The sequence below is a fragment of the Ciconia boyciana genome, chromosome 2 (genome assembly GCF_034638445.1).
Source record: "Ciconia boyciana chromosome 2, ASM3463844v1, whole genome shotgun sequence".
NCBI classification, from domain to species: Eukaryota; Metazoa; Chordata; class Aves; order Ciconiiformes; family Ciconiidae; genus Ciconia; species Ciconia boyciana.
Window position 1 is genome coordinate 82,208,216 of NC_132935.1, and position 16,110 is coordinate 82,224,325.

A 16,110-nucleotide genomic window follows, 5' to 3' on the forward strand; every position below is an offset into this window, starting at 1 on the left:
CAGTGGCTTACAAACATCAGAAAACAACATACAAGTTCTCAGACTCCTCATAGACTAACCTCAATAGACCACATTTCTTATTGGGGAAAAAAAGGATGTATTCAGAGAAGCCAGAAATATGATGTTATGTAATGGTATCGCCATTACTCATTTTGCTTAATGGTGATCCAAGAAAATCAGTTGCTTGCTATATATAAATTGTGATTCCATGCTGTTACGTTACTAGTTTTAAGTTTGTAAGGTTGGGAATATTGATTTTTAGCTCCCATGCAAACAGTGAGAATTTCAATCTATAAGCCAAATTTCTCAGTAAATGAGGTACTGAAGTTAAGCCATGCACTGGCGAGCTTTAAAAGTGTTTGGGACCATAAATATCCCTATCAGAATCTTTGCTTTGAAAGTACTGTGTCCTGGCAGGTTCCCAGCCGGAGGATGGCTTTTGTGCCTTTTGACATTTAATAATATGAGGAGGGACAAGGTGAGAAAAAAATTGCACGGAAAAAAGATACATTTCCTAAATAAATGTTATCATAAAAGGTTGTGCGCAAAACATAGGAGCAAGAGTCACGGTAGTCTTTAACTGTGAAATCTGTCACCAAGTAGAGATGAACAGGATTTTGGTGTGAATTCAGATTCTTCTATACACATACATACACACACACATGCGCACACGCTCTCTCTGAAATGGCTTCCTCAGCATCTATGAGTGGGAAGACTGAAATCCTGGGCAAGCCAGGTGTTTGTAGTAGTGCCAAAGTAGAGCAGCAGATATTTTCCTAACTGGAATCAAGTGTGGGAATACAGATCAGGGCTGAACGTATGTGGAAAACAATGATCTCTTAAGAGCCTGTTGGCTTTTTGCGTATAACCTTCTGTGTGTATTCTGACAAGTTGATTATAAAATAGCTCAGAGAACTTTTTATGTATACAGAATATGCTTAATGGTGTTACTAGATGTCTTTTTTCTTTTTTTCGTCTTACTCAAACTAAACTTTACACCAGAATAGACTGAGGTTGAAACAAAGAAAAAGGAAGTGGAATTGGCTAAGATTTTAAATACAAAACCTCACTGTTCCTGAACAAAAGTAATGAAACAGTAGTCTGTGCAAGCTGTTGAAAGAAGGTGGCATTGTTTTGAGGGTGCCAGTGCATGGGAAGGCTGAGGAGGCCTTGCTCTGGCCATAATGCTGCAGATTCATTCATATCTAGCTGTGAGGCACGTGTATTTGATTCAAAAACGCTTGTTGATAATGGTCTCACTTTGTCGCGTGACTCACTGACAGAAATATGCCATTCTTTGCATTTTCCGGTATGGAAGGGTGTCCATCCGTGCAGCCTTTCATTTGTTTCATCCCAGGGTGGACCCTGAGGTGACAGACCTGCTCTGCTGGTTGCCTGTCACTCCTGAGTATTTGAGTCTTCTGTGCTGGTGGTCTACAGCTTAAATGTGGATGTCATAATAATGCTGCTCTATCCTCTGCGTGCCCTTTCCAGGCAGCAGAGCAGCTTTTGGATGCCCCCATCGAAGTGTGAAGGCTCTGTCCCTTGGGCTTTTGTGCATCTCTAACTTTATCGTATCATTATAGCACAGCAATGCTTAGTGTGACGGGTCTGGCAAAATATATGAAGTGCAATCTCTAGACAGTACTTTAATATGCCGGTTGTCTTGAATCTGAGAGTTGAGGAGGACAGTTTTAAAATCTGAAATAAGAGAAACACATTCAGTGGCAGCACACTAAAGTGTGTTGAGGTTTACTGGTTTGGTAGGACTGGAATCCAGTTACCCAGCACAAATTTTCTCTTGTGAGTTTTTCTATACTGGTAGCTACTTTGCTTGGAAAAAAGGACCAAACCTAAGTCCAAGCTTTACTGAAATAGCACTAAGTGCTTGAGAGAAGCGAGGCAGAAATAGACCTTTAAGCTGTGTGAAGCTATGGTATAGGCATTTTTTTCTTGTTCAGTTAAGAAATGGGATGAATGCTAACAGTGTACTAGTAGTTGATGTAATTTTAGGAAGATGTGAGAAACTTGGTTTTGCTTCAAGGATGAATTTATTCTGAATAGGAAACAGATTCCACTATAATTGTATAATAGATAGGGATATTTGAAGCTTTTAAAGATAATTAAATCTAATTTTCAAAAAACATGCATGCATTTAGTATCTTAAATGTCACTGACAGATCCTGGAAGACAAACTCCTAGGGATTTAACATCTTACGTTTTTTGTTTTTAAAAAGATGCAGTTTTTGTCCACTGCATGTCCTGAAAGCCAAAGCTTACAGGCAGACACACATACATCAGCCCCCTTCTATGCCCAAATATACTTGTTAGGGAATACTATTGCGACATTTGGCCCTGTACAAATAATAGCTCCTTTAACAAGTGTGCCTGTGGTGATATACATACTGCAACGTTGTGCTGGGGGGCAGGGGCAGAAAAGAGGAATTGGCAGTTTTTACATGCAGAAACTGTGTGCCTTTCTTTGTCTTACCCTGCTGAAAAGGCTGACTGAATATCCAAAAGCCTTTATTATAAAAATGAAAAATAAATTTGCAAAAAAAAAATTGCAAAAGAGTGTGACAGATATTTTACCCTAATAAAATAACTCTGTGCACTTGGGAAGGTATTTAGTCAAAAATAATTGTTCTCTGATTATATTTGGTAAAATACTGTAGGGTCTTATTTAGTTGCAGTCTTTCAGGAGATTGTAGGGATGGGACTTAAATGGATAGAGGCCCATGATGGAAACACTGAAACTTCCAGGATGTTGCAGACAATTAAAATAATACCATCTCGATGACTAATGGCACGCTCCCAAGAACTTAGGAAAGAGGTAGCACAGGATGCAGGCTCATTCAAGCAGATGTTTCTTAGTCTGTGCTATATTTAGATCAATAAAAAAAATCTGCTGGATGAAACATTTGCCTGTCAGGGATTCAGAATTTGATTTCCCTCTCCAATTTTAATTCTGATAAGATGTGAAGAGCAGATGAAAAGAGCAGAAGAGCCTCCTTCTGTGACTGGATTGAGTTATTTATACCGTTTTCTCACTGTATGTTAGAGCTGTTTTGCTGCTGGATGAAGTTCTAACTGAGATCACAAGACTCGGTGGTTTGTTTAGGGATCTTCGTGCTGCTTGTTTTACAGAGAATAGAAAAAAACATGCCTGGAAGTTTCTTAAAAGTTCACACTGAGAGAAAGTTAATAGTTAATAGTTTTAGTTAATAGTTTTTTAATGACAAGTTTGGTTTTGGGTGTGTCATGTGTCGTCGTCCCCCGTCCCCCCCCCCCAGATTTTTGTTGCCAAGCTCTCTTTTATGGAATAATGCGTTACCTCAGAAAATCATTGCACTATAACATCTGTAGTTCTGCACTGCTGAACATGTATGGGTAAGCTCCTGTCTCTGTTCATCCCCCACTGTAAACTGGTTGCTTTCTTTTGGCTTTGCTGTGCAACCTTGTACTGTTTTCATCCTTAGTTTTGTATCTGAAAACAAGGTAATTCATGTAATTTCCAGTATATCCAGTGCTCATTCTGATTTTAAAGCTGTATACAAGCCAGCTGGCTATTGCCACCCATTATGAATTAAGCTCCTCTCAGTAAATTGCATGAATTTCTATCCAGCTTTAATAACCTGGCAGTTTTGTTCATCTGTGTTGGCTTTATTCTAACTTTTGTGTATAAACATCAAGATTATTTTGAGGGGAAGCTGTTTGTCAGAAACTTACTTAGTGGAAAAGTGCAAAAAGCTTATTTGGTAATGTATTAGAGTAACTTTTGCTATGGAAGTTTAGTCACTTCAGAAATGGCTTAAATTGTTCCACTTTTGACAGCGTATGAATCACGGCTAGACAAGTAATGCATACTAATTACTATCCTTCTCTTTCTGCACATTTGTAAAATGTTTTTCCTGCCCAAGCTGTGGGTGATTCAGCTAATGAAGCAGGCAAACAGAGTGTATTTTTGACCCCTTTGGTACCCTGGGGGCAAGATACCATGTTTACAGTCATGCCGTGCTGACCAGGCACTAAGCCAGTCGGCATAACACTCTGTTATGCTAGTGCCCATGTCTTTCTACTCTAGGCGGGTGGTGTTGCTTTGAACTGACTACGCAGAAGGAGAAGTCTGCTTGTTCTGTGTTGGCTTGGTCTCCAGCATCCAGGGTGAGCTTTGAGGGAAGTACTCGCATGCACAGTACATCACCAGCCCAACACTTACAAGTTTTGTTGCTCCTGCTGGGTTCTCTCCACCCAGTTACAGAAGTGGCTGAAGTGTATGTGAAGAATAAGAAATGCAGAGGTGAGGTGTCCCTTGTACAGGTGTGACAACCCATCTGCGAAAGACATATTGGAAAAAATTGAAGTGGTTCTTAGACCTGCCTTCAGCCGCGGTGCAGGTGCTTGTAAGGGAGGCAAAGCGGCAAACTAGATACCATCCCAGAGACTCAAAATGGCTTAATTCCAGTGTGCCTGTAATAAACATCTCTGAAAACTGGCCTTTTATAGACAGTGCAATAAGTGTGAGGTAGAGCTCTTCCAGCTAGCACCAAATGCATGAGATCTGCAGTCAACAACGAAGTGTTACTCTCAAATATATTTGCACAGTTGCAAGCTGCACTGGTTGTGTGTACACGCCAGCTCACATGGAAGGTCTCTAACACAGTGTCCTATTATTATGGTTCACACATAAGCTTCACAAGCTAAGAGAGGAATAAAAACATGTCTGCTGGGCGTTGAAAACTGAGTAATGTTTTCAGGTTGTATTGTCAGCCTTCTTGCTCTTAAGTTTAATTTGTCTTGAAGTGAAATTTACATTCTGAAGTATGCATTTGGAAAAAAAAAAATTGGATGCTGCATTGGGTTATGCTGGAATGAATGTTGACAAGTGCTTTTGACCCACTTGCTAAGTTCTATTGATTTGCGCTCCTTTTAATAAGAAAGACTGCTGTGGCTTGAGCTTGTGGTGTTTACAGCTATGGAGTTGCATTCAAATCTGTGACAGGCATTGTCTTTGAAGCATATGACTAGTCAGAATAACACAGTGTGTATGAATAGGCAGTTCCGTTTTGGGGGGGGAGGTCATAGGTTTGTAGAAAAGGGTCTGGTTAAACGTCATTAATTCTTCCCAATTAGTGAAATTTTAGCCTATGGCTTGGTTAACTCAAAACCTACCTCAGGAGGCATGTAAGGCTCTAAGATACAAAAACTAGCATTTGCTTTTAAAGTAAAGATTCAAAGGAACTGATTAATCAAGATATAGACTCCTTCGCTGAGTTTTCTATTTTAATGTAGCTCCATTGGTACTTAGGAAACCTTTATGATCAGAACATTATAGAAACAGCAGCATGAAATGGGTATTTCTGTGGAAAGTGTTAAGCAAAGAAATAAAACGTTTGTTTTTCTGTCTTTTGAAATTAAGGCAGTTTGCTTACTGTCTGTATTTTAACTGTTAACCTTTTAATTAGGTTCAAAGTTAATAAAGCCTATTTTATCTCTAAAGTGTATAAAAGTAGAGTTTAAAATGTAGTCACAAGATCTGACTACTTTCAATCAGAATAGAGCTGCTCTTTCAGCATAAAAACCAAACTCTAATCCTTGGTCTTGGAATTGCAGGGTTTGGGATGTGATGGTAAAATAGAGAGGAGGGACCTGGTTTGAATGCTTCCTATGAAGAGTAGCAGTTTCATAGTGCTGTGAGTGCTGCTCACAGGAGTGCTGCAGCAGACAGCCGTGCTCCCTCTCTTCAAGCAGTGTTTTTATCAGTGGCACAATAGATGGCTGATGGTTTGTTGATGAATAATTTTCACATGGAGCTTAGGATGCAACAGCTTGCCTCATGAAATTGCGGAAGAGAACACAGTAGGGTTCAAGTGACCAGAAGCGATACCTAGCTAGCATATGCCTATGGATTTTTCCATAAGCTGCAATGCGTGGGTAGTTCTGAACAGGAATACGTGCACATGTTAAGTAGGGGGGGAAAACGTTGAATTAACGGGTGGAATTACTTGTGATGATTTTTGTTGTAATAGTGTGAAATTGAGATCGAGAGGGTAAACAGCATAGCTGTAGAGATCATGATAGAAAAATAACTTCTCACATCTGATTTCTCGCTGTGTTTTGTTTTCTGAAATGCCCTTTTTCCTTTTTTTGAAGGCCACTGAAAAGTGTTGTTATCTGTGTGCATGTGTCAGCCTGGCAGTGTAAATTTGATGGTGGCTACAATACATCTCCCTTCCTTCCTTCCTTCCTTCCTCCCTCCCTTCTCTCAGGGAGTGTTACCATAGCATTTCCCTCCCAGGGACTCTCTCGCAGAGCTGCAGATGGGATTCTCGCTATGAACTCTGTGCTGCTCAATCGGATATGCTCAGTACTGTAGAAGGAAAATGGGAAAGAAAGGGTGACTTAGCAACACGGATAAAGCTTTCCTGGTATTTCCAAGAAGCGAAAACCTTATTTGAAACAAAAGCTTGTTTTCATTAAATTGAGGATGGGATTTTTCTATCAAGGGAAACAAATCCTGTTTCTCCCCCCCCACCTCAGTCTGTTTTCTCTTGTCCAGGGAGATTGATTTGGAATAGTGACTGCCTGATCCTGGGGCTTACGTTTTTTTGTTTTGTTTTTTGTTTTTTCCCCCCCTCTCCTTTAGCTGTGGACATGGCTTGAAGAGTTGCAGAAAGAACTGCTTGATGATGTCTATGCTGAGTCTGTGGAGGCTGTCCAAGACCTGATTAAACGTTTTGGTCAACAACAGCAGACCACTCTGCAGGTTACAGTCAATGTCATAAAAGAAGGCGAAGATCTTATACAGCAACTAAGGTAAAACAAATTTTTATTTAAATCTCTTCTGGTGTACGTCTGATGTTCTGTGAAGCTCTTTCTGTTTTGAGGGTAGAGATGATGACTACAAGATATGACCTATAAATAAAACTTATAAATATTAGGACTACAATGATGTTTCATGCTGTACTGATGGTCTCTAACCCTCTGTTTACAGGAAGCTCAGTTTATAAACACTACCTCCACAAGAAGGAGATTTTGTTTGCATAAGCTACCTTTGTGATAGGAGCAATCGTATGTCTTTGTAGTCTGACATGCAGGACTCCACAGTGTTTTGAGTTCTGAGCCGCAGCCTTTTTATAAAGAGACACTTGAAATTGTTTTGCAGACTGATAAGTAACTTTATTGTAAGTTTGCAGTCCATTTCATTCAGTAACAATCCAAATAAATTTGGGCCCCAGCTGCACTGGTACATGTCCCCTTTGCTGCAGGAGCTGATATTATCATATCTGAATTTGCAGGTTTTATACTAAAGTAAAAATTAAATAATTCTTTTTATTATTATCTAATTTTGATTTATTTTTTTTTTCATTGCCAGGAAGGTTCAGTAAAGTAAATAGTTATTACATGCCACTTCCTTTTCACAATATAAGGGTTTGTCTCTGGTTTTAAATTTTATTCTTCCTTTAAAAAGAATGTTGTTAAATGTTGAATTAGTCAAAAAATGAAAGTAATCTAATTTCCTAATGCTTTTTCAAGTACTAAAACATAATTTGGACTTTTATTAACAAAGATGTACAGACTTAGCTTTCATGTAATATGACTTGCACTGACCTTATCTGGAACAGTCTTGCATTTTTGTGGTCGTGTATAGCATCCACATTGTATGGACTTTTTTTCAATAATACTCTTTTTCTTCCTCCTCCCCCCCCTTCCCCCTCTCTCTGCTTTGAATAGGGATTCTGCCATTTCTAGTAACAAGACCCCCCATAACAGCTCGATCAACCACATAGAGACAGTCCTGCAGCAGCTGGATGAGGCCCAGTCTCAGATGGAGGAGCTTTTTCAAGAACGCAAGATCAAGCTTGAGCTGTTTCTGCAGCTCCGCATATTTGAAAGAGATGCAATAGATGTGAGTGTCTGCTCTTGGAGTTGCACTGCACTTACTTCTCTTCTCATGTAGGAATGTTTATGCTGAGATGGTTGTGTAGTTGCATTGGCATGTGGCTCAAATGACTGATAGACTTGGTTCTTACCTGAACTAAGGCTTTTGTCTTGTACATGAAAGTGTCAGGAGGGCGCCGAGCTGAGCTTTTTGATATTAACTCCAGCTCTGATTGGCTCCCAGTGCATCTCTAAACAAGTGTCTTGTAAAATCATAGTGTACTAGTTGCTTCATCTGGTAAGTTTGGTTTGAATATCAAGCTACCTTGTTATAACTAGTATGCTTACATTAATATGAATAAGACTTGCAAGATGGTTTGGTACAAACCCTCTAAACTGTTGCTTTGTAGTAACACCCCTCTTCTCTTTTCCAATTCAGCAGTCTTTTTTCAGTTGACAGCTACAAGTGCTGTTTTGAATTCTGTTGTAATCTTCAGGGATGTTATATGGGCTGTCTGTTTGTTTTTTAAATAAGATTCTTTTCCACCTCTGAAAATAATGCAAAAGCAGTTGTAGTGCCATACCCCTGCAAAACTTCAAGAAGTTTTGAGGCTATCCAAATCTTGGAGGAGGGTTACAGCTTATCAGTTGGAAAGCTTCTGTTTATGTGCGGGGACATGCATACAAACAGACATGAAACTCCACGTGGAGCTTAGCTTAATAGAATTGCATTATAAAGCTTCAGCTAAGTTGATCATCTGACTTCTGTAAAACCACTAGTGCTGTACACAGCGACTGAAACTGAGTTGGTGCCTCAGAAGGTTCAGGGTTATCCATTGGTAATGATCCTGCTTGAGTATATAAATGGCTTATCTTGAGACTCTGGAAACTGGGAGTTACAGTGGTAATTTTACCTCTTTGCTGGTACATAGTAAAAGCTGCAGCTGTTGGTTAGGTATGAATGGTGTAAGGGCAAAGAGGCAGTCGGCAGAAGTGATAGCGTCTCGGTTTTTTCTGTTTTGTTCCACCACCCCCACCCCACCCCCAAAATCAGGTTTAGATATCATTGCTGAAGTCTGGTTTAGCTAAGCACATTGTTAGGAGCAATGCAGGAATAGGCAGACACAGTTCCTTGATCCGTGCCTATAGAGGAAGTGAGAGTGTGTGCTCTACAGTAATAACAACTATGGTGTAAAGGAAGACTAAGAAGGTTCTCTATTTTGCAATTCATGCTGAGGAGGTGAAACTAGTCTGCAGGGAGTTTGCTACTTTGGTTATGTGAGAGTAGCTGTTGTGAATATGCAAGGAAAAGGCTTGGCAGAATTGTGATTGTAATAATTAGTTGGATGACTAGTATATGTGGAGGAACGTAGACAATATCCCCTTTTATAGGATTGTCAGTGACTTTACAATCCCTGCAGAAGTGACCTGCAGTGTTCGATGGGGTCTGTGATGTTCTCAGAACACTTTTATTGAGGAAATGGCAGCTGTGGGGGGCAAGGTATATACCAAGAAAATTAATGGAAGAATTAGGTTAAAGGTTTGAGTGAAGTTCATGATTAAGGTGATTGCTCTCTGCTGTAGGTTACCTAAACCAGTATTCTACAATAGCAGAAGGCTGGTTGCAGGAGCCCTGCTTTGCAGATGTGTTCCAGTCCTTCAGTACAGGATAGCATCTGTATAGATAGTAGTACTTCTGTGTATGTTGTTTGGTGATGGCAAGCCACATATTCTAACTTGACAGGTCTTGCTTTTTCTGAAGCTGACACTTGGCATGCTTTGCATTGTGCACATAAAACATATAGCAAAGTACCAATTACCTTGTTGAAAGAGCAGGTGTATTTTGTTTATATGGCTTGGAAACAAAAATCATGTTTATTTAAGATTGCCAAGGAGCCCTCCAGGGAACAAAACAACCCTGGCTGCAGAGGGTCTTCAGCAAAATGTTCATTGCTTTGTTGTCTCTGTACCATGTCCTCTCTCTGCTTCCTCAGCAAAGCATGCTTCTCTTTTCCCTCTCCCTGAAGGCAGACATCTGTTCGGAAACTTCCGGGAAGAAAACACAGGGACTAGTTCCAGGTCAGTTGTTTGAAAGCAGAAGCTCAGCTGAAGTAACATGATAGTGAGGAGGAGCCAGATGCCAGCTAGGAACTTGCAGACCTTGTTTTGACCTCCTCCTTTGTCCTGGATTTTGTGTGACTGGCCCAGTCAATTAAGACTTGGCTGTAGGGGCAGTTCATTCAGGGGAGCATCCTGTGAAGACAGTTTTTCTGGAAGGCGAGTAGGGTTTCTAGCTTGTCTTACTGCTTGCAAAGTAACACAGGCTAAAATGGGACAAAGGGTTCCCCTAGCACTGCAGGGTCATACCGTGCAGCTGTGCTTCTGGGGACAGTGGTGAGATTTGCTGGCAGGGTTAGTCCTCTTCTTGTCCTTACTCTTCCCTTATTATTGGCTGACAAAATACTCTGTTTCTTTTAGTTGCTGTCTTTTTATTCTGCAACTTTTCAGATTCTCCTGCTCTTCTAAAATTGCTATAACTGCATCACTGTCTGTTTTGCCCCTTGCTCTTGGCATATAAACTTGACCTTCTCTATCCTTAGTAGCCTTTTAAGTGCCATTGGTCGTGAGCTATTTGAAGGACTCTGTTGCGAACGCCTGTGTTAACTAAAGGCAAGAAGTAGCAAAATGTAAGCGAAGGGGTCCCTTGCTAGGGGCTATGCTATTAGTAGCATAAGGGAAGAGGTGTATGGACCTAGCCAGTGGGTAGGTAACACTGGTGGCAATGTATGCAGCCTGAAATGTGTGTGTCTCATCTGTGTCTGTGCATTTTTGCTTGTCTGTAACTTAAATGCCTCGAGGCCTGTGTCAGGGCTCCACACAAAGCATACCACACACTTTTCAACTTGCAGCTTTATCTCTACTCTATTTTTGGACCGTACTTACAAGATGCCTGTTAAGTCATAGAGCTGAAAAGGCAAGGATGCAAAGTGCTGGATCACAGAAACCTAACTCTTCTCCCTTGACCATTTTACCTTTTTCTTTCTCCCCAGCACATAATATTTTCCAGGTCCTGGTTAGTATTCGGTTGGTACAAGGAATGCTAGTTAGACCCTTCTGAGAAGAGACTTGTGGTTCTTTATTTCTTTCCCACTCAGTGCAAAAGAGTCAGCATCCCTTCTGTGTTGTACTCTGCCTTGTGTCCTCTCAGTGTTACCTTTACATTTGTTAAAACCTAAGAATGTCAGGCAGCACAGACTCTGCACTAGGAACTTCTTGAACACATGCTATGGTAAGTAGTTACCCTGTGTTTGATCTGGGTTGTCCATTTCCTGAGAGCGGTATTAATTTGTGATTCAGTTGCTTTAAATGTCTATTAGTCATTTGTCTTTGTTCTGTTTGTTTAATGCTAATTGTCTTGACAAAACTTTAAAAACAAAATAGGAGCCTGCTGACTCTAAAAGTGTTGCTCATAAAGCAGAACTTCAGGGGAAGCCCTGAAGAGTGTGGGCAAAGAGTACTTAATGCATGTTATTTTTGTTTTAACTCTGCCCTCAATGCATTTCAGATTTGCACGGTGGGTGCAATGGCTGAAATAGATTACCTTGAGACACCCAGTTACTGCTGAAAAAGTGTAAGGATTACTGCCCTTGCTAGGAACCCCAGCTGTGATGTGCACTGACTTCTTATCTTTTGGATGAATGTGGGACCATGCTGGCATTATTTATTTATTTTGAATCGTGGGCTTCCTGGTCTTTTAAAGGGGACAGGGAATGTATTGCCCTTGTGTAGTGTTTCAGACTACTTTAAACAATGTGTGGGCCATGATCTTAACCTCAAGGTTGCATGAAATAATGTGGGAAGAAGTTACAGTTCTTACTGTTGTTCGTTGCTTGGAGGCAGTATCACTGAAACCTCTTGGCTGAGGTGGTCGCTGTCGTTCATATCAGGTACAGTGAATCTCAGGATAGTCTGAGAGGACATAGTGACTATAATCTACTTAAACTATTCCATTATTACGAAAATACTGACACTTAGCCACAGCAGTCTGCCATTGTGAGCTTATGGTGTTTATTACTTTATTTCCACTCAATTTGATAGTAAGAAAGTTAAGGTTTTGGCATCTGTTCTGAAGGGAAATAGACTGGCTTTGTTTTTATAACAGTGGTACAAGTGTGCCACGTAAAACCTTAATCTACTTTTTAATAGTGTTTAGAAAGACCATGGTGAAAGATGATGTTTGGTGGAGTTTCACAACCTTCTCTAACGCTCGGATTTTTCAGTTTGACCAAGTCTAACTACAAGTCTAGCTGAACTGGATGAAAATAAGGTGGTTAAATCTGATTTGTGAGAACTGCCGTAGTGCAGTGGGTGGTTTGAAAAAACAAATGTTAGGTGACCTCTGCTGCTTTTGATAGTGAATGAACACAGAGTTTTAAAGATGAGATGGGAAGAGCAGGTCTGAGGTGCTTGAGAGCAGAAGAGGGGGTTAGCTGGAAGTAGGCAGTTTCTCAGGCTGGACTGTCAGGAAGACTTGAAGTTTCTGAATTATTTCAGGTCAGTTAAAAGGAGATGAAGAGTAGAGAGAGGTGATGAGACATGTTGGGCATGGACCAAGTAAAAGGGAAGTAAAGGGAAGTTGTGAAGGATTTTGTGGGAGGGGAAGCCTGTGTGTGTGTTGAGAAAGGAAACCACTCATAATGCATAAATAGATTGTGTGTGTAATGTTTAGAGCACATGGAAGAGAGATGAAAGAAGCTTTAAGCAGTGGCTAAAAGCCTTGTCCTGTAATTCTTCCTGCATCGCTTGTCCATCAGCTTTTCAGTTTTCAGTGTTACCCCTGAAACATGAGTTTCTGCCTGTTTTCACTTGGGTAGAGCAAGCTGATTGGGGTTAGGGATTGCAAATAGCTATCCCAATTGTTTGGTATCTCCCATCATGGCATGTTGCAAAACTTGAATACTTAGTGAATCAAGTAAACTTTTGCAGAACACCTTTAAAACAGGGAGTAAACTCACTGATGCCACAATTTTAAAAATAATTGCTTGATGTGTCCATTTTTTTGTGTGAGCAGAATGGAAACAACCCTTCAAGAAATATTGTAGCTGACCACAGAAACTTTATGCAGATGACTTAATCTTGCTTTCTCCTCAGTTTTGTTTTTTTCTACAAGGCTTGTTTTTCTGCAATTTCTCTTGTAGTTTGGCTGTCTCAGTAAACTTCATAGCTCTGATTAACCACTTGGAAAGCATAGTGGCATATTCCTTTTGCTGACAGCAAATGACTTTGGTTAAATATTTATGCAGCCAGCTACTTTGTTGCTAATGCCCGTTTAGTCAGATCCTCTTTTTGCTGTGTCTTGCTGCATAAATAGGTGTTTTCCTGTCATTTAGCACCATTCACATCAGTTTGTCCTATTCCTGAAATCATAGAACTCTGCGATAAGCCATACTTGTTTTTTTATCTATAATTTTGCTTTCCCAATGAACTCCAGTAGTTTGTGGCAAAACTCTGCTGAAAATTCTGGAAAAAAAAATTGATTACAAGCTTGAGGGATAAGTGTATTAAACAGACTTGTTTGAAATACGTAACTGATGCGTCAAACCTGTGCCGTAAGAACTAAACCCACTTTGATCAATGGGGATTGTAAGCATTATCTGTTAGACTTAACAGTTTTGTATCCTAATTAAAAGGAGCATTTTACATTTCAGCCAGGTTCTGGACTATGATATGAAAAATGCACTTGTGTGGGCAGACAAGGAGGACTTACTGTTGCAGTACACGTGCTAAAAAATACTTCCTTAGCTACCCTTTTCTGGACATCTGATGGCTGAGAGTAAAATCCAGAATTCAAGTGTAAACTGAAGTGCAGCTGAATAATTTCAGCACGTAAAATTTAACTCTGATGTTACAGTATTACTTTTTGGGTTTGCTTCATTTACTAAGTACCCTGCCTTTTGTGACAAGTAGCGCTTCTCGGTTGTCTGGCAAAAGTTGAATGTGCTCACAGAGCTGTGGGGGTTTTTTTGTTTCAGGTTTTTTGTTGTTGTTTTTGGGGTGGGATTTTTTTTGTAAAGGAGCTTGAGACTGGTGTAATTGAAAGCGAAGCTGGCGCTTGATGTGTGAATTATTACTTGGTGCAGTCTGAAGAATTAAGAAGATGTTTTAGATCAACATTTTCCTTTAAAAGTGAAGATAAAAACATTTTCATTTCACCTGTTTCACAATCAATGTGTTTGGTGAAGGAGTACCTTAAACAAGGCAAGGGTACCCATAGTGTTGCAAGCACTGGTTGAAGGAGAGCTGTTGTGGTTCTCAAAGAGATTCTTCTTCTTTAAAACCCATGCTGAAGAAGCCCATGTCTGAACCGTGTTGAACCTGATCAGTGAAGTCAATTAACAGTGAGCAACTCGAGTTCCTGACCTCCATTGTAAGTGCAACATTCAAAATAAAACCACGTTGTCTAATGCGTAAGTGAACGTTGTCTTCCTCCTTTTTCCCCCAGATAATTTCAGACCTTGAGTCTTGGAATGATGAGCTCTCTCAGCAGATGAATGACTTTGACACTGAAGATCTTACAATAGCAGAACAGAGGCTCCAACATCATGCAGACAAAGCCCTGACCATGAATAACTTGACCTTTGATGTCATCCACCAAGGGCAGGATCTGCTGCAGTATGTCAATGAAGTGCAGGCATCTGGTAAGATGGCTCCTTCGTGCTATTCTGGGCAGTGGCTTTATAAGAATTATCCAGTTGTCTCTCCGTGGGATGTGTGAAAGTGACAGAGATGCTGGTTAACTGTAAACTGGAGACGTGAACTTTTTTTCCTTTTTACTCAAATCATTTGAGTTCATGAGAATACGTTGTCATTATGGCATGTAATTTTTATCTAAGAGTTGGCAACACCTGAAAATATTTAGGTTTTTGAGAAAGGGATTCCACTCAGGAAGTAATAAAATTAGAGTAAATAGCAAGGAATTAATTTTACAGTTAATCGGAGCAATGCACTCAAGCCATAATTCTCAGCTTCCAAGTGATAAATCTTCCTTTTCAGTTTCTTATGCCCCTTCACTTAATGTTTTTAACTATATACAGTCACCTAGGGTAAATCTCAGGCTTCTTGGGGTGGGGGGGAACTGCTTTTTTAAAGAGTGCAAAGACTACGCTCATTTAAGCAAATGCTCCAAGGATTAAGCTGAACTTTGAGAAGGAACTGGAAAAGTAAGTGTAGAACCGTGGAAACGGGCTGTTTGTCTTCGGAAGGCTTGTAAGTAATTTCTAAAGGACTGGCTGATTACAGGTGTTGAGCTGCTTTGTGACAGAGACGTAGACATGGCGACTCGTGTCCAGGATCTGCTGGAGTTCCTCCACGAGAAGCAGCAGGAGCTGGACGTGGCCGCCGAGCAGCACCGCAAGCACCTGGAGCAGTGCGTGCAGCTGCGCCACCTGCAGGCCGAAGTCAAGCAGGTACGCGTGGGCTCTGCCCCCGCGGGGCGGTGGGCCCCCAGGGCTCTGCCACGCCGCCTGGAGAGGTCTGTGCCCACAAACAGAGGTGGAAGACTGACTTCTGCTGTGTAAAGGCTTGCATCTGGAGGGGGGAGGGACTTTGAATCGAGCACCTAACTTCATCTTCTGTTGATAGGGGGGTTTCTACCGTGCATTAACAGTCCGTATTTCTACCTGGATACAAGTCCAGTATTTGAAGTGTAGAGCAATTTGAACCTGTGTTAAATAATCCGTACTTTTATCATTTCTATGGTGATTAATAAAAATGTTCGGTGATACTCCCTGAACGCTGACCTAATACATCTACAAATGGCGATAACATAATATCGGCAGGGTTTACTTTCTGGGAGAAGAAAAATGAAGTTTTGCTTTTCCTGGCAATACAGTGGCAAGTTTTGAGGTCCTTATCCGATAAACACCTAAACTTTTGGTGAATTTAAGATGCTGTGGGCAAAACCACTGAAGTAGGTGAAAGTTTAAAAACCAAACAAACAAAACACTAGAAAGGTAAGTGCTTTTGAGCTTGCTCACACTTGGCAGCATCACAGAAGCCTGCTAGAGTCTGTTGTATTAGTATGTCCCATAATGGCTCCTAATGCAACTTGTCCTTTTTCTGTTTGTCATGAGCTCTTACAAAAATTCATCTTCCTCATGAAACTGTGAATGAGAACTCCCAAGTTGTAAAGTAGTACCAAAGGGGTCCAGTTAGCATAGGAGAGGTGAA

The 16,110-nt window shown here is 40.6% G+C and overlaps 1 protein-coding gene across 7 annotated transcripts in view; it reads left to right on the forward strand.

Annotated features, from left to right (window-relative positions):
- Positions 1–16,110, forward strand: part of TRIO (trio Rho guanine nucleotide exchange factor) — a 258,860-nt gene that overhangs the window by 127,178 nt on the left and 115,572 nt on the right. For all 7 annotated transcript variants that reach the window (XM_072853106.1, XM_072853105.1, XM_072853104.1 and 4 more), the window contains 4 exons: positions 6,647–6,816; positions 7,735–7,909; positions 14,384–14,579; positions 15,181–15,347. In XM_072853106.1, coding sequence (XP_072709207.1) covers positions 6,647–6,816; positions 7,735–7,909; positions 14,384–14,579; positions 15,181–15,347 — 708 coding nt within the window. The remainder of the gene's footprint in view (positions 1–6,646; positions 6,817–7,734; positions 7,910–14,383; positions 14,580–15,180; positions 15,348–16,110) is intronic.